At 37.1% G+C, this 18981-nt stretch overlaps 1 protein-coding gene across 1 annotated transcript in view; it reads left to right on the top strand.

Moving 5' to 3' along the window:
* fibcd1a (fibrinogen C domain containing 1a) overlaps positions 1 to 18981 on the top strand; it is a 155197-nt gene that overhangs the window by 56121 nt on the left and 80095 nt on the right. Inside the window, exons 4-5 of the mRNA XM_065248381.2 lie at positions 972 to 1137; positions 1413 to 1549. Of these exons, the coding sequence (XP_065104453.1) occupies positions 972 to 1137; positions 1413 to 1549 (303 nt within the window). The remainder of the gene's footprint in view (positions 1 to 971; positions 1138 to 1412; positions 1550 to 18981) is intronic.

Genomic DNA, 18981 nt, shown 5'->3' with positions numbered 1-18981 from the left:
GGAAACACCCTACAATAAATTATAATAAGCAATTAAAAATAAACAATTAAAACTCGAAAATAAGGAAATTACATAAAAATAGACCTAAATCTATCTAAGTAATAACCTAAAGTTATTACTTGATAATTAGGGCTGGGTATCGATTCAGATTTTCCAGATCAATTCAATTTCGATTCGCAAGCTGTCAAATCGATTCGATTTCGATTCTCGATTCAATTTTCAATTCCGGTTCTAGGGGCGGTTTTTATACTCGATTCTCGATTCAACTCAATAAATATACAAATACTACTGTATACTAATAAAAAGAACGGTGAACAGCAGGTTACAAGTGGGTAATTATTAAAATCGATGAAGCACCTGAAACCGCCATTTTAAGCACTGAATAAATGAATGACAGGCTTGCCTCTCGCTCCTTGGTAACCTCGCGCAAAGCAAAAAATAGGGTGACATCTAGTGAAGAAGACTAGTAATTCGATTAACGTTAATCTTTCGTTCAATGTTGGCAGAAATAAATGTGAAAGAAAAAAATCGATTCTGCTCTTTGAGAATCGATTCTGAATCGACCACATTTTAAAAAACGATTAATCAAAAAATCAGCCCTATTGATAATACAGTAATAACTTCAGCATTTGCAGCAATTCTGTGTTGTTTCCCCCCTTGTTTTACTCAGGTTCTATAAGTTATTCTGCTGTCAGGTCCACTTGATCGCAGAAGTGTAGAAATGAAGTCCAGATGTTATAAAAGTCTTTTGTCTTCTGTCCTTTGATAACAAATGTCAGTTTTTCCGAAGCAATGTTAGAGGACATTTCCTTTATCCATTGATTAGTAGAGGGTCTTTGAGTCTCTTTCCATTTTAATGCAATGAATTAACCCACTTTTTAAGATTGATTGTTGTGAAAAATTTATAAAAATCAAATTTTTGTGCTGTATGGTGTTGCTTATCTTCTTTCCATCATACTTTCCCATTCCAGCTGCTTTCGGAGAGTCAGATCAACATGGTGAAGGTGGTGAACTCGGTGAGCGATGCGCTCAGCTCCATGCAGAAGGAAACGGGCAACATCAAGGGCCGTCTCAAGGCTGATCTCCAGAGGGCTCCGGTGCGCAGTGTCCGGCCCAAGGGCTGCGCCAGCGGAGAGGGTAAAATATCCTCCTTGTTAGCCAGATATTTTCGACTTCTCAGCCAGCTCTAATGAGCCCTGGAAGGGTTTCACACCTATTCCCTCATAAGCTTTCTAACAGTATGAGAGAGACGTGCCATCGCTTAGACAGCAGGTGCGAGATGACAGATTTGAAAATTGAAAAGCTTTTTTACTGTACCTTGCACAGGTTTTTCAAAAGAAGAAAAAACTATGTACTGACAGACTGACGCTTGATGTGGATTGGTGATGCAGTGACTTTCTATCTTCTGGCAGGTTATAGACCCAGGGATTGCAGTGACATCTATGCTAGCGGGCAAAGAGAAGATGGTATCTACTCCGTCTTTCCCACACATTACCCGGCAGGCTTTCAGGTGTACTGCGACATGACTACTGATGGAGGTGGATGGACGGTGAGTCTTTCGTTTGTCATACAGTAAAGTCCAAGTGCAGGTGACGTACAGCGTCACGTAAGGCCGGTAGCTTCGGTAAGCTTTGTTATATATATCCAAATTGAGTGAATGGCCGTAGGAACGAAAATTGCTCGTAATGAGTCACTCCATTAGGCATTGACTTGTTAGGCATACGCACCCGTGCATTAGCAGGCAGGTCACAGCTGTACACGTGGGGACATTCATATGCACAACCACGCTTCAGACCGATGTTCACCGGTGTACAGTTCATTACAGCAGCTGCATGCAGATTAGAATAACCAAACTACCACATGAAAGTATTCACTGCTTATTTGACACAAGCGCTGTCATGTCAAGGTACTTTCAATAGAAGTGAAGATGTAGGGCTGGACGATATGACCATAGAAATGCATCAACTCATCGGGATCCTGATATACCAAAAGCCGAAAACAATGATGTGTCCATGCCTGGTGTACTGTAAATACTCATATGAAAATTAACCATGTTTTATGGTATAAGTGTAGTAACTAGGGTTGCATAACGATTATTCGCGGTTAATCTTTTGCAGAATAAAGGTTTTTGTTAACATCATTTATTTGATGGTATAAGTGTAGTAACTAGGGTTACATAACGATTAATCGCGATTAATCTTTTGCAGAATAAAGGTTTTTGTTAACATCATATATTTGATGGTATACGTGTAGTAACAAGGGTTGCATAATGATTAATCACAATTAATCTATTGCAGAATAAAGGTTTTTGTTTACATCATATATTTGATGGTATACGTGTAGTAACAAGGGTTGCATAATGATTAATCGTGATTAATCTATTGCAGAATAAAGGTTTTTGTTTACATCATATATTTGATGGTATACGTGTAGTAACAAGGGTTGCATAATGATTAATCGTGATTAATCTATTGCAGAATAAAGGTTTTTGTTTACATCATATATTTGATGGTATAAGTGTAGTAACTAGGTTTGCATACCGATTAATCCCAATTAATCTATTGCAGAATAAATGTTTTTGATTACATCATATATTTGATGGTATAAGTAACTAGGGTTGCATAACGATTATTCACGATTAATCTTTGGCAGAATAAAGGTTTTTGTGAACATCATATATTTGATGGTATACGTGTAGTAACTAGGGTTGCATAAAGATTATCCGCGATTAATCTTTTGCAGAATAAAGGTTTTTGTTAACGTCATATATTTGATGGTATACGTGTAGTAACTAGGGTTGCATAATGATTAATCGTGATTAATCTATTGCAGAATAAAGGTTTTTGTTTACATCATATATTTGATGGTGTATGTGTAGTAACTAGGGTTGCATACCGATTAATCACAATGAATCTATTGCAGAATAAAGGTTTTTGTTTACATCATAAATTTGATGGTATAAGTGTAGTAACTAGGGTTGCATACCGATTAATCACGATTAATCTGTTGCAGAATAAAGGTTTTTGTTTACATCATATATTTGTGTGAACTGTGAATAAAAATTATGTATAAATAAATATGCAAACATGCATGTATAATTTTTATAAAAAATATGTATTTATATATTAAGTATTTATATTTATATACAAATTATACATAAGTGTACAAATGTATATACACATGTAAACATTTCTTAAATATTTACATGCATGTGTGTGTATTTATTTATACAAAGTTATTATAAATAAGTACACACACATATATGATATAAACAAAAACCTTTATTCTGCAATAGATTAATCGCGATTAATCGTTATGCAACCCTAGTAGTAAAGTAACTATGTTTTTTTTGGTGTATTGATTACTATTAGCAAAACCATGGATAATTTTTCTAAGGGTAGGGTGCAACTGTAGGTTTATTTATGGTTTCAAGCAATGCATTTTACACACTTTAAAAAAAGGTGGTACCATAGACAAACCATTTTTGGCTGAATTACCTTATTGCATATGCATTTGTAGGAGTTTCCCTTTCATACGTAAAATTTATGGGAGGAGACTATTTAAATGAATCACACAACAGGATTTACTAAGGTTTGCGTTTGTGAATTTACCTGTATTTGCGGAATTATTTAACGGCTAAAAAAGCATGTCTTAAAGCCTACGCCAATTTGCGCTGCTCTTCGTAGATTGCGTTGGTCATGATGGAAATGAGATTTTTGCACCCGTGTTCTACATCACATGTGTATTCTGGGGACACCAAAGATTTATTTGACATCTTAAAAAGTCTTGTGACATGGCCCGTTCAATATAAAATCACACTCTATACTTTTATGTTGGATTTTGATCATACAGCTCACCCTGAAAGAGATATGCATGCAAAATGCTTTTCTGTCACCGTTACTGAAAAGAAACCACTTTGAAAAATGGCAATTATAGTGGACGACCTCGATTGCTTTTAAGTGACACATTTCCAAGTTTTCCTTTCAAACATTGAAGGGTTTTGTAAACAAAGAGAAGGCTTCTCAAGGCTGTTGTTGATGGATGATGGTGCGTCACATGTTTTATGCGGCGTATTTCAGTTCTGTACGTCTGGGAATTAATTTAGTGACAATTTATTTACCAACCGATCTTTATTTTAGACAATTTTAGAAATACATAATCAAACGGTTACCTCTTTCTTTTTCACTTGACAAACAGTGTGCACTGTTTATTTACCCAAACTATTCCAATGAATAGACATATTTTAAATAACAGACGGTGTTAGTGAGACTTTATAAATCCTGTGAAAGACACACTGAGGATCAGGCAGACATCTGCAGTACAAGGGAAGGAGACGTTTAATCTTTATGGTTATCCGCCCAAAAGCATTTTGTTATGGTCAACAGTAGAGACAAACGGGACAATACGGCACAGACTTGGCATGTGCTACAATATAATCGTATATATATGTAACAGCACCCTTCTGGATACAAAGCCATTGGGGTTTATAAGTGCCAGAAAACATATTTTGCGTATTTGCTCTTGGTGGCTTGCAGACATGGTGTTAAAAAGGGTGACATATTGTATTCCCTGATTACATTCAAAGCTGCTTTGGAGAGCTGAGAGCATCAGCTTAGCACGTCTTCTTTCGTTGTTAATCGTGCCGGCGACGCGGGGGAATCTGAAGAACCGTTACTGGGAATTAATAGATCCAGTGCTCCTATTCATCATCTGTAGCCTCTGGCGGTTTTTGATGAGGATGTGGGGCTTTTCTGGTGGTGCCGGAGTAGATCAGGCCGAGTTCATTTGGGTCACGGAGAAAGCGTGGAGGGATGAAGTCGTAATTTTACACAAACCCCATTCACGCTGCATGTTAATCCCAGAAAAATCCACCCTGATCTTACGAGAATTTGTATGAATTCATATGAAATGAATCGTGCAAAAACTTGATTCTCATGAAAAAAACAACAACAAAACCAAACCCCGCACCTAACCCCAACGTCACAGGGGTCAAGGCAAATCGTACAAAAACGTACAAATGTAGTCGTATGAATTAATATGAATTAGCCAACTCATGAAATATGTACAAATTCTTGTGAGATAGCGACCCATAAAATTGGTAGCAGGCTTTCTGTGAACGCAAACACGTCCCTCTTTTCACTTTCGTAAAGCGGAGCTCGTAAAAACAGGAACAATGCCGTAAGGGTGTATGTAATAGTGAGGACTAGTGTGATCGTTCAGCTCTTTGACACGGGGGTTTTAAATGCAAATCAACATTTACAACGAGAAATGTCTTCAAACTGGACTGAAGCAGAGATCAGGTAGCTCCTTACTATCCACGCTAAAACTGAGATCATTCACCAGCATAACAAAACAGTGCATCATGTGCTCCTTTATGGTCAAATCAGAAACAAAAATACAGAAATTGCAGATAATGAGCAAACTTTAGACGCTGGGGAAAAACCCCACCAATTGCTAATAAAATCCACAACACTTGTCTTTATGGGATCTTTACAGAATGTGTGTGATGTGAACGCACGCACAGATTCCCGAAATTCATTGCCAGTGTGAATAAACTAAAATTAAATGATCCCCGGACAAATCCCAGAGACTGTGTGAAAAGGGATATGCTCGGACATGCACGTATTCTGTGCTCGAGCGCATGCCCTGTTAGAGAAACAATGAGCTGTCCTCTCATAAACACGCTTGTGGTCTCTGGTGGCTTATTAAAGAAGTAGTTCACCAGAAAATGTAAATTTTGTTTACTCAACATCATGTCATTCCAAACTAGTTGTTTTTTTTGGAACATGAGGAGAATGTTTTTCATAAAAACACCATAATGTGGTCCACTTTGACTCATTCACTATGAAGATTGATATTAAAGATAGTCCTATTGATTACTTTTAGTGAAATAATGCAAAAATGTATTTATTTCGACTACAAATGTGATCCATTGTGTCATGAGTTAAGTCTGTGCTTTGTCAGTTGGTGCGCGATGGCACACAGCCCCTCTAATGGCGCTTTTCCATTGCATAGTACCCCACGGTTTAGTTTAGTTTGGGTCGGGTCAGCTCACCTCACTTTGGCGTGGTTAGCTTTTCCATCGAGTTTAGTATCACTTCGGAGTGGGAGGGATTATAGGCGTGTCGTTATATTTACGCTGCCTACTGCTGTGACATCATACACGTGAGAGCGTTGTTGTACATTCCCATACATTCATTTATTTCTCAGTCTGCCACAAAATTAAAATTGGCCACCACAAATAGATGTTTGCACATCGCGTTTATAACTACCTCTGTCTCACATGACAGTTTCTGTTCAAACACCCGACCCGTGGCGTCAGTCGACGGCGCTCCGCTGAGCCTCATTCAAGTTGCATATAAGCATATATAATGCGGACGTGCACGTCGCGAATGTGCCGCCACAAACTGTAAGTCTGGAAAAAACTGTTATGGTGTCCCGGATTCTCAACCTGCGGATGTTTTTCATCGCTAAAAGGGTGTTTGGAAACTTATAGCAGAACACCGATAACAACATGTTTGCTTGAGACAGCGCAAGCTAGCAGTAAGCTAAAGCTAATATTTACATTATAGCGATGACGTGACGATTCTCTCAGACCAATCAGTGATCTACAGTGTTTTCGCGGCACGTTTGGTATCAGCTCGGGTCGCTTGGAACCCCAACCGAGGTGGTACGAAAAAAAGTATCGGGTACTACGTACTGCACCCAATGGAAAAGCTCCCAAAAGTAAACTGACCCGACCCAAACTAAACTAAACCGTGGCGTACTATGCAATGGAAAAGCGCCATAACATGCCTATCATATTGCTTAGTTGATCTGTCGCATGTGCAGCTCAGACATTTACACGCATCAAAGGATGCATCAAAGGGTTTTTACGAAGACAGATGAAGGTGAGTGGTCAAGCAATTGATGTCTCTCCTTGTGAAGCACGCTCTGGTGCAATTTGCACATCCCAAGCCCACCTCTGCAAGCCAGTCTTTTGCTAGTTTCCACCCTGCGCAATTATAATTTTCACGTTTAGCGCCACCCTGCGCTCGGCGCACAAACAATTTTTCCCGTTGTTAAAATAGCAAAAGTGGCATCGACACGCCCATTTAGACCGCGCACCGTGCGCTTTAGACGATGCGCTAAGATCGTTAAAATAGGGCCCTAAAATGTAAACATTCTGAGTTTTTTCTTGTTTTGAAATTTTTTTTAAATCAAGCTAGTTTATGCTTAAAACAACAAAAATTATCTGCCAGTGGGATAACAAAAATTGTCTTGAATTAGGTGTATTAAATTAAGTTGAAATTTGAATTAATGTTTCTAAGCGCGCTGGCAGATATTTTTTTCTGGTTTTAAACATAAATTGTACTGTAGGTCCACTCCCTTCATTATAATAAATTTTTATTTGATTTTTTTTTTAACAATACCACAATATTAAATGCAAAATATTTTCTGTGCCGTGAGTATGTTTATTTTGAAGTGTTGCAGTGTGAAGAGCTAGTCAAGTGTTTTTTTTTTATTGGGCCAGTTTCCCAGATAGGGTTTAGAGCTAGGCCTTAGTTATGTTAGGACATTTAAGTTTTTACTTTAAGTTTTTATGGTACTGATATATTTTAAGTTGCAAGCCATTTTTTAGCTAGACAGCTCAAATATGAATTTTAGTCATTTTAGACTTACAGTAAACCCTGTCTGCGAAACCATTATTTTTATGTTTCAAAGTCGAGACATTACAACACAGAGATTTAGACATGACACAATGAACTATTTCTTTATTTGAGTTTTATTGATGTTTGAGTGTACAGAAGCAAATAGAAAGAAAGACATTGACAGCAAAGGTCACTGGGAGAAACTGAGTGAAAATGGCTCTAAAAATCCCTCTAAAACTCTGTGGTTAATTGGAGCAGATACTTCAATTCTGCCGTAACCAGATGAATAAACATCTGTAAGACAGCTGTGGCTCATCTGATCTACCTTTATCAGCACACAGGTGCATCCCCTCCAAACAAATAAACGCTCCTGAACATCACTTTGCCTAATACTCCGGTGAGTCCAACAACCCCAAAGCGTCAGAGAGTAACAATCCTGGGCTTTTCTGTTAAATTACGGGATCATTTCAGAACAACCTTCTAAGTAATCCATGCCCTCAAATCTGGCTGTCGTGAGGAAAAACTGTGACATGAGTCAAGGCGATGTGAAGTGCTGTTGAGGCTTGTGAACGAATTGTCAGTATTTGTTCAGAGGTGAGGAAACAGACAGGCAAAGTGCCACGAACTTCACATCCTGACACAATCAGCCAGAACTCACACCTGACAGATTTCTAGGTACTTCATGCTACCTTTTGTTTTCATTTTAATGATTTTAAATGTGTTTGTGTGATTATACCCTGCGTATATTATTCAGTGATTGTTATACAAGAGATTAAATTTGTGTAATTTATGGTAATTTATGTAACAGATCAATCTTCCGCACAGCTAAGGCCTCCCTATCTAGCTTTGTTTTACATAACATGTTTTAGTTTTAAAGGAAAACAGCACCGTTTTTTAATATTTTATATGTTCTTACCTCAACTTAGACAAATTAATACATACCTATCTTTTTTCAATGTGTGCACTTAATCTTTGTACAGCGCGTTGTGAATGTGTTAGCATTTAGCCTAGCCCCATTCATTCCTTAGGATCCAAACAGGGATGAATTTAGAAGCCACCAAACACTTCCATGTTTTCCTTATTTAAAGACTGTTTCATGAGTAGTTTTACGAGTACGGTGGCACAAAATAAAACGTGGCGATTTTTAAGCGGATAAAAATTGGATAAATGCTAGGCTAAATGCTAACACATTCACAACACGCTGTACAAAGATTAAGTGCACGCGTTGAAAAAAGATAGGTATGTATTAATTTGTTGAGGTAAGAACATAGTAAAATATTGAAAAATGGTGGTGTTTTCCTTTAAGTGAATATACCATTAGAAGTAGTTTCAAAAATTTACAATTTTCCTAAAATATGTCTTTGTGTCTATGCATTTGCAGAGGAAATGTTGAACTTTCATAGTTTATAAGATTTGATGGAGCTTATTTAAGTATTAACTTTGTCTCAAATGTTTCTCCTAAAATTGTGTAGGAGAAATAAAATAGTAAACAATTGAGATAGAGAAATGTAACCAGTCACGGAAAGTAGTAACACAAGTCGGATCTGGGGCATTTTGAGTTATTCACAGATTCTGAAAGTGCAGTTTCTAAGCTTTCCAACGACGTGTAACACATGGAAATCTGATAAGATTTGGAGAAGTTGTGGCCATTTGAATATAACACATTCAAGAAAGAGAATGCTGAGAAATTTGAGAAAGAAGAGTTTGCACTTTTCCCTGCCTGGAGAGACAATAGGGCTCATTTACATCTCATTAAGCTAAGCCATACCCCCTGTAAAGCCGTTTTGAGTTACAGTTGTTCTAGCATCATATGTAGTATTTTATGACAGAAGTTCGCATGAAAAATAAAAATAACTTTTTACCTTTGTGGGGATCACAAGTCGAATCCAGTCTGTCTCAAATGTGTGAATAATCCAATGACCATTTTTGTCCACAAATGCGTATAATCCGTGAAATATAGATGTATAGTCTATTGTTTACATCGGATTTCGCATGACCATCTGGTAATAGAATATAATATACAATCTGAGGAGTATTTACATCCTAACATGTAAGGATATATGAGATTAAACTCCGGTAATTTACGTTCCTTTAAACACATGAACCCGCCTTCAAAGTTTGTATTTAAAATAGGGAGGTAGTATAATAGATAATCCAAACAGCGCCGTCGAAAACTTGACGTCCTTTAGAGATGTTACCAATCGCTCGCTTGTTACTCCATCAGCCAATGACTTCATGGAAAATATTGATAGACAAAACATGTAGCCAGTTATATAAAGAGTTCAACGATCTCTGTGTAACTTATATCTGTTTGACTTCATTCTGCGCTGCAAGAACTGACAGAGAGATGACGTCAAAGTATTGCAAGAGTGAGTGGAAATTAAACTACTCCGTAAGATTTCTTGAAGAGCTCTCGTGGTACTTTGACGTCATCCGACTGCAGCGCCGCATAAAGTCAGTGACGCGGCTGACCTACGATGCGGCTGACTGTTATTTGTTCTGCCCCAGCTTCTTTTATTTTTGTTTTGTGCGCACGAGCTTCGTTTGCAGTCTGTGGAGACGCACGCTATAAGTTTGAAAAAAAAACTTAGCAAACATGTCTGAGGAACAGGGCAGCCGCGTCACTACAGTCACATGACTACGTCATTTTTGGGCGAACTATCCTTATTTAGTAGTCATGCTGTTCCCTTTGGGGGCGGAGGCGAAAACACAAGCTTATACAGTATGTAAATATACACAGACAATGACGCCCCCCGCTGCACGCTAGAATCTCCTGAAAAACAAGCCTATTTCACCCGCAAAATGTACGCTATTAAATATACATAAATTGCTATCTCAAACATGGAGAGGCTTCTTCGTGAGCTCAACTAACAGATTCTGCAATAAAACGAAAATCAAAATTTTTGAAAAAAAAAAACCTTTGTTTCTCATTTTCTCGAAACTTGTGCTGCCAACTTGTGTCACTGGTTTCCGTGACGGGTCACAAATGTTTGAGTTCCTATTCACATTTTTTATAAATTAACTGCAGCTTGGCATGTGAGCACAGTTTGAAATCTCTTTTAAAACTCTAATGAAGACATTTTTGACATTTTTTGGGTCCTTGCTCTCTTTCAGTCATTTTTATCTCAATTACAATAATTCTCTTAGACTTCAGAGATCTTAAAGGGACACTCCACTTTTTTTTGGAAATAGGTTCAGGTAGGAAATAGGTACCACTTTTAGCATAGCTTGGCATAATCCATTGAATCTGATTAGACCATTAGCATTGCGCTCAAAAACGACCAAAAAGTTTGGAAATTTTTTCAATGGTATTACACAGTCCCCGGGCGCTGTGTAATATCATTGTGCCTGGTGCAGAAAAGTCCTTGATTATTATGCCAGAATGAGAGTATAGTTCATAGGTATATCTGGCTAGAAAATCATTTCTTTTTCATTTTCCATCAGTCTTAGTACACAATGTTACTACAGAAGAGTTCAGTTTTAAATAGGAAATATATCGAAACTCTTTGGTTATTTTTTAAGGGAGATGCTAATGGTCTAATCAGATTGAATGGATTGTGCTAAGCTATGCTAAAAGTGGTACCACAAGACCCGGAGATCAGCTGAATGGATTCCCAAATGGTAAAAATCAAATGTTTAACTCCAGGGGAGCTGGAAAATGAGCATATTTTCAAAAAAAGTGGAGTGTCCTTTTAAGGGTTGTGTCATTCCTTTAGTGTTGCCTGTGTCAGCATCAATTGTGACTTGAGTCTCTTCACGCTTATCAAATCATTTATGAGGTTTCACTTTACTCAAGATGGAACTTATTAGGGTTTGGTGCAGACCTACTGAATAATGTTTCATCTGCAAATGAATGTTCAAGAACTATTATCCGAATGGCAAACATAATTTAGTTCCAGTATTTTGTTTTTGAAAGGAAATGGTTCTCAGTAAGAACCGACATTGCTGCTTGTTTCCTAATAGCACACAGCGCTGTTGGATAACACTGACGACATTTGGATCTTCAAAGCTCATTTAACATTGAGGGTTGCATACTGTTTCCAACACAATTACCCCCCCAGCACTTCTTCATGAAATTCTGATTATTTTGCACTTGAATGCATTGATTTGTTTCCTTGTGTAATATTGTCCCTCTGTTTGATGCTTTTGCAGTACTATTAGTCAAAAATAACAATGCACTCTTAAACAAAAAGACACAAATATTGAAAACCATAGTCTTATGATGCATTTTACTATACAGTATATACGTGGTGTCATCCATTTATTTGTTTATTTTTTGGACACAATAAATTTCTTTTCTTTTTAGGAAACCAGTAAAATGCACCGGACATGCTTTTGTCTTTTCCAATGATTATGTTTGTGCCTTTTTAATGGACACCTTAATCTGTCACATCACAGCTAATGAAAGAGCTTTTAACTTTTTTCTTTAGTCACTTTAAATCCAATTTACAGAGTTTTCAGCACATTTAACCTTGAGAACAGCATTACCTGTTTGTATTTTAATCGTGAACACACTATCCTTAAAAATAAAGGATTTAAAGAAAGTACAGAAGACCCAAAAAGCTTCAGTCAGTTCAGTCCATCAGTGCGATGACCTGACACTGGCAGCAATGAGAGCATCCAAGAGGAAATTGCACCCGCGCTGACATTTCACTTGTTGGCATGTTGGGAATTGAAATATATCAATCTAATTTCAATTTATCCAAGAAAGTTTGAACCTGAACGCTGCCCATTCTTAACTTCAGCAAGTCTTATTGGGTTTTATCTGCAGTCTCTTAATACAAGTTCTGCATTGGATCTTTATAAGGCAACTTTTATAGTACAATTTCCTATTAATATGGTGTTTAAAAATGAAAACAATCCTTCTCTATACTGGCGTTTTTTTTAAAAGATCAGTGTCTAGGGTGTGACGAGACACTTAATCCACGAGACGAGACACGAGATTGGGTTCACGAGAACGAGACGAGATTTAAAAAATTTTTTAAATCCTAAATGATCAAATAAATTAATATTTAAACTAATCTAGGACTGTCCCTAAAAATTATTTTGCTAATTGATAATGAAGTAATTTGATATTTTTTTGTAATAAAAATAGATCTAAGTGAACAATAACCTTAAAAATTACATAATAATGACGATGCAATAATAACTGGTATCAAAACAAGTAATACATTAACATTACAGTTATATAGCCTTTGTAATAAAAAACAGCATTATGTATTATAACAAATGCCTGTAGGGGGCGCTAATGGACCCGCTTCTGTTACTTTCACTTTAAATGCTTACTTAACCAAACAACGTTTAAATCCATTAAAATCTTTAATATTTATCCAATTCTTTACAATGAAAAGGATACAGCCACTGTTATTCTTGAGCAAGAACATGCAAAGATAAAATCATGTAAACTCACTATTTCATCTGACACTGATCGCAATGCGTCTTAACGTGGGTTCACACCAGCCGCGTTTAAAGAAACACGCCCACATTTTGGGAATTTAGCTTATTTACCGTATCCCCAGAGTTAGATAAGTCCATACATACCTTCTTGTCTCCGTGCATGCTGTAACTCTGTCTGACGCAGCCTCTGCTAGCTTAGCTTAGCACAAAGACTGGAAGTGAATGGCTCCAGCTAGCATACTGCTCCCAATAAGTGACAAAATAATGCAAACATTTTCCTATTTACAGTATGTGTTTACAGTAAGGTCATATGAGACACAGCCATCTTTTAATAGTATACATACTGGGAACTATATTCTCAGAAGACGAAGCACTGCTACTTGGGCGGAGTGATTTGAACAACTTTGATCGAACTCTCTGCTCCTCACCAGGGGCTTCTAGGGTGCCTCAAACAAATCACTCCGCCTTAGTAGCAGTGCTTCGTCTTCTGAGAATACACGGTGTGACTATACAAATCACATAAATAGGAAAATGTTGGCATTATTTTGTCACTTATTGGGAGCAGTATGCTAGCTGGAGCCATTCACTTACAGTCTTTGTGCTAAGCTAAGCTAGCGGGGGCTGCGTCAGACTGAGTTACAGCACGCACAGAGATGAGAAAGGTATGTATGGACTTATCTAACTCTGGGGGATACGGTGAATAAGCTAAATTCCCAAAATGTGGGTGTGTTCCTTTAAGGCGTCAAATTTGTGTCTACCGCGTCTAGTTTGCTGCTTAAACATTTAAAGTTTACTCACTTTATTCAAAGACGCGCGTGAAATTCTAGTAATTCGCATCATGGGAGGGGCTTCTGCCTCTCCACTCGCTTTCTGTAATCACGTCACTACTAGAGCAAGCTCCTGATTGGTTATACACGCGAATGAAACAATATCGGGTCTACCGTGCTGCGCTAAATGCCTCATTCACGCCCGAGACCTCCAGATGCGCGTCAACGCGTCTTTACATTGACTTTACATTGAAATCACTCTACCGCGGCTGGTCTGAACGCAACATTAGACAAACATTATTGATAAACATTATTGGAAACCCAAACAAAAAAGCATGCGCATGTAAAGACTGTATATAATCTAGTCTTTTGCACTGAAAATGGTTTAGCCAGAAACGTAACTTTATGCTGATATTACGACAGTGGCCGTTTCTCAAACAGAAAGGTGCATCGTCCGGAAGTTGCATGTGCAGGCTGCATACGTCATCAAGCATGGTTTATTTTGGTAAACTGAGCATTACATTTGCAAGTCATAAGCTTATTACAAAAATTTACGATTAACTAAAGATAACAGTACACTGCAAAAAAATTATTTTCAAGAAATTATGTTTTCAGTAAAAATGTCTTAAAATTCTTAAATTAAGATGTATTTTCTTGATAAGCAAAAAGACCCAAATAAATAAGTCTAGTTTTAGACCAAAAATATAAACTTTAAGTGATTTTGTGCATAAAACAAGCAAAAAAAATCTGCCAATGGGGTAAGCAAAAAAATCGTGAACATTTTTCTTAAACAATAAATTCAAGAAAAATTTGCTTACCCCATTGGCAGATTTTTTTTGCTTGTTTTATGCACAAAATCACTTAAATTTGATATTTTTTGTTTAAAAAACAATACTTATTTTCTTGGGTCTTTTTGCTAATCGAGAAAATGCATCTTAATTTAAGAATAATTAATCCTAAGAAATGTTTTCTTGAAAATATTTTTTTGCAGTGTAAAATTTATAATTGTTAATATTCTGTAATAAGTCTTTATGAAGTATGCGGTCTACAAATACGACCTCCAAAGGATGCAGCCTTTTGTGTTTGAGAAACCGCCAGCATTTCACCTCCACAAGAAATCTTTGACATAATTAATTTCGCAATATATATTTTTATATTTATATAATATATACTGGGCATGCGTGTATATAGACGACAGCAGTGTTGTGATCAGTTATTCATTTATATGTTCTCATCAGTGGTGAAAACGTTTACCATAGTCCTTATGCGCATGTTTTGTGTGAATTGAACAGATGAAAGTCAGCAAAGTCTGCAGTTTTGTCTCTCCAACTTTAGAGATGTGGAGGTCAATTTTTGATGGCTGATCTTAAAAAGCGATGGAAGTAACATTATTGCCAGAGGGGGGAAAGTCTCATATCCTTACCTATTTTTCCCATTTTGACAGTTTGAATTTTACATGACCACTGAAAGTCCAGAGGTCTAACCATTGCAGAGTCGCTCCATTTATATTCAGAGAGTCAGCGCTACCTGTAGGTTTTCTGAAAATGACCGGGTGTGGCCCGATACAGCAGATGGGATTTCTGTTGCTATTGATCTGGCAGAAAGTAATGATTTTCATGATTACAGACAGCTTGGAATTGTGAGGCTGGCTCAATGGGGAATGGTAAAAATGAATTATTCTTCAATTCAGATTGCATTGTCCTCTTTTGAAAATTTCAAGTGTAATCACAACATCTCTGCATGGCTCCGGAAATACATGATTTGTTGTATTATAATTCGCTATCTTTTCAAAACGGGAGGCCGAAATGAAATGCTCTATCTATTATACATACTCTAGCCTGAGAATGGTAGATAAAGTGGTTCGGGTTGAAGTGATTTTTTACATTTGTCTGTCAGACTGTATGCTTTTTGTGCCCTTTTTTTTCCGGTTGGAGATATTACATAGAGCGCTCTTTAAGAGCCTGCACATTTCCAGCCAAATGGTTGGCTTTCTTCATACTCGGAACAGATCTCAGCAGGACTGATGCTTTTTGAAATCTGTGAACAAACCATGCGTGTTGTGTTTTTATTTCCCGAGAAACCTTCTGTGTTCATTCATCTGTTTTGTAGCACTTTGGCCCTTTAGGACGTAACTGCTGTCCTGTTCGATTATATCTACTTCACTATTCTGGAAAGTAATTAGTTTGACTCTGTCTTTCCTTTTAAAGCCACATCTATTCTCAGATGTATTAAAAATGCTCTTATTTGCAGTGTGCGATATACTTGCGTTTACAGCATGTACTGTATTTGTCTTTAAGATTGAATTTGGTGCAAATACATTGGATAGCGTATCTTTATCGGGAATAATTTACTGGAACATGACAAAAGCTTCCAACGGATATTGTTGATAATTTGTAGCTTTTTATTGCAACTTTCATATCATTGCCTTCCTAAGATGGGTCACCTTTATTGTTTTTCATACTGTTTGTTGCTTTGGATAAAAAAACGTCTATGATATAAAATCACTTTAAGGGGGATTTTATTTTGCAACATTTTTGGCTTTATAGAGAAAAACACTATTGAAGCACATGTTGAAATCATTCTTCGATTACTTATAATTGATAATTTTTTTTATTGACGATTTATTTGTTTCCACTATAGTATCATTTGCACACATTTGAAACTATCTTTTATACTTAATAACATTTGCGTGGTAGAAATGACATATAATTTTGTAGCTACCATTTACAAGCATTTAAATGTTTGCACGTTTTGCAGTAATTTAACTAAACGACATGATTAAATTTAAATTTACTTATGTTGTACCCCAGTAGTACCCCAATTTTTCAAAAGATGCGTATATCACTACTGGAAAAATAAGATGTAAATAAGCCATTCTAAGGGTCTATTAACAACAGTTTATACCATAGTCAACTGGCAGCCCGCTGGTCAAATGTGGCCCTCAAATCATCTTTATCCGGCCCGCCGGTCATCTTTGTCTGATTTAAAATAAGCGTGGTTACTTTAAAGCCGCATTTCCACTGTACATGACAAATGAGGGCCAATAAACTGGAAGGAGAGTCGGCCATCTGGGGCGCCAACCATCTGTGGGTGCATAATTTTCAGATCCAATCGATTTGAGCTTTGGATCCATTAAATAAAATAAATTTATTCGACTACACCTCGCTACACAATTTGCATGTTACATGCCGACCGAAAGTGATGTATTTCTGTGTTCCAGTCAAAACACTGTGTGAAAGGTGAAAATTATTCATCCTTTTTTTGTTTAACTTTATCAGTAACACTTAAATTCGTTAAAAATTATTGATTACTGATAAGTAAATGATTAAGTATAAAAATATTCGGAGGTTGAGTGCTCTTGCACTGGAATTAGCTTCTATCTCATGCTGCGTTTACACCAACCGCGTTTGATGCGTCAAAATCGCGTCAACTAGTTTGCTGGTTGACCAGATTGAATGCATTTGCGCGTGTAGAGCGAAGTAGACGCGCGGAAAAAGCAAGCATTTGACGCGAGTCAGAGGCAAAATCCGCTTATTGTGGGAGGGGCAAGTGTATTCGGTTGTCTGTTTGCAAGATGGCTGATGTTGATGCACATTTATCGAGAGTTTGTATTGGTCACCTTACTATGGAGGAAAAATAAACGGTGCGGGTCGATCAACGTCACGTGACTCAAAAGTGAAATGTGTATTACAACTTACCAGGTTGCCCAATGTCCTCACTGACACTCTTCCAAGCGAGGTCCTTTTTATTCCTGTCTCCTCTATAGAAATAAGAACTTGTGTCGTATAGCTCCGGGTGACTGCTTACGGACAATATCAAGCGTTCCTTCATGTTGAATGAGTGACTCCAGGCGGGGCTGCCGCCACAGCAGCAAGCAGGCTCCTGATTGGTTAACGCTGTCCAAAATTAAAAATGTTCAACTCGGGCATCAGCTGCAAATTAGCGTCAAACGCAAAATGCACAAAAAGCACCATTCGCGTGTACCGCGCGTACTGCAGCAGATGCTCAATTCGCGCGAACTAGACGCGCAAATGAGGCGGAATTGCATCTACCGCGCCAACCACCTCATCCGCTCCACAAGACCTCCATTGACTTAACATTGAAATCACTCACGCTTGACGCCTCTACAGTGGCTGGTGTGAAAGCAGCATCATGTTGACACGGATTTACAAACTGATTTCATTACCACTGCCACTAGGGGGCGAACTCTAATGTCCAATGGAAAGGCGGTTTAGCCTATATATCTTTAAAATATTAAAAAAGAAAATAAATACTTGATGTTGTGAATACTTGAAACAGTTATAAACAAAAGAAACGCAATACAAAGATACATGTGTTGATTATTTACACTTGCACGTATTTTGTAAGTTAGTTGAACAATAGTTGAACTATTAACATTGGGATGTAATTGTTTTTAAAATATTAAAAAAGAAAATTGAGTTGCCAGTATTTTAATGTTTTTTTAATATATGACCTAAAACAAAAAATAAAAAAACAACATAAGTTATAACATATATAATAATAATAATCAAATAGTAGGTAAAAGTAAAAAAATAGGTGTAAAAGTTTGGCATGCATCATATTTACATTTTTAAATTCTCACCCACAAAGAAGAGTAGTTGAAGACCCCTGGTATATACTTTTTATCTGGGGCATTTAGCAATAAAAAATAAAAGTATGAAAAAAAATACTCTGAAAAAATTTCTTTTCACTACATTTTTTTATAAAACCTAATGCTATTTGATGGTTTATTTTTAATACTCCTGTGAGTATGCTCAAACACACAATGATAGCCCACTCTTTATATAGCTCACAACTCATATAATGATTAATGTGATCCAGATAACAGGAGCAAGCCTATGTTAACCTTGAGAATTAGAGGGTAAGCCCTTGAAATCCGGCCCCATTCTCTGCGCTTTAAAGATACCCCGTCCGACTGTGTGACCTTCACCTGAGATATTTACTCATGGAAGACATTCAAGTTTAACAAACGCCTGAAGTAAACACATTGCAGCTGGGTCGTATCTCTCCTATTAGACATTATATGTGTGTCATAAATAGTGCTTCTGTATTTAGCGAACACTTATTTATTGTGAAAGTTTTAAAGCTGTATTATAAGATTAGAAAGCACAGGGATGTAAAAAGTAAAAATAAATTACTTAAACTTAAGTTTAGAATCTCCTTTT

The sequence above is a fragment of the Paramisgurnus dabryanus genome, chromosome 11 (genome assembly GCF_030506205.2).
Source record: "Paramisgurnus dabryanus chromosome 11, PD_genome_1.1, whole genome shotgun sequence".
Lineage (NCBI taxonomy): Eukaryota > Metazoa > Chordata > Actinopteri > Cypriniformes > Cobitidae > Paramisgurnus > Paramisgurnus dabryanus.
The sequence above is the reverse complement of the archived record's forward strand: the minus strand, read 5'-3'. Positions and strand labels throughout refer to the sequence as shown.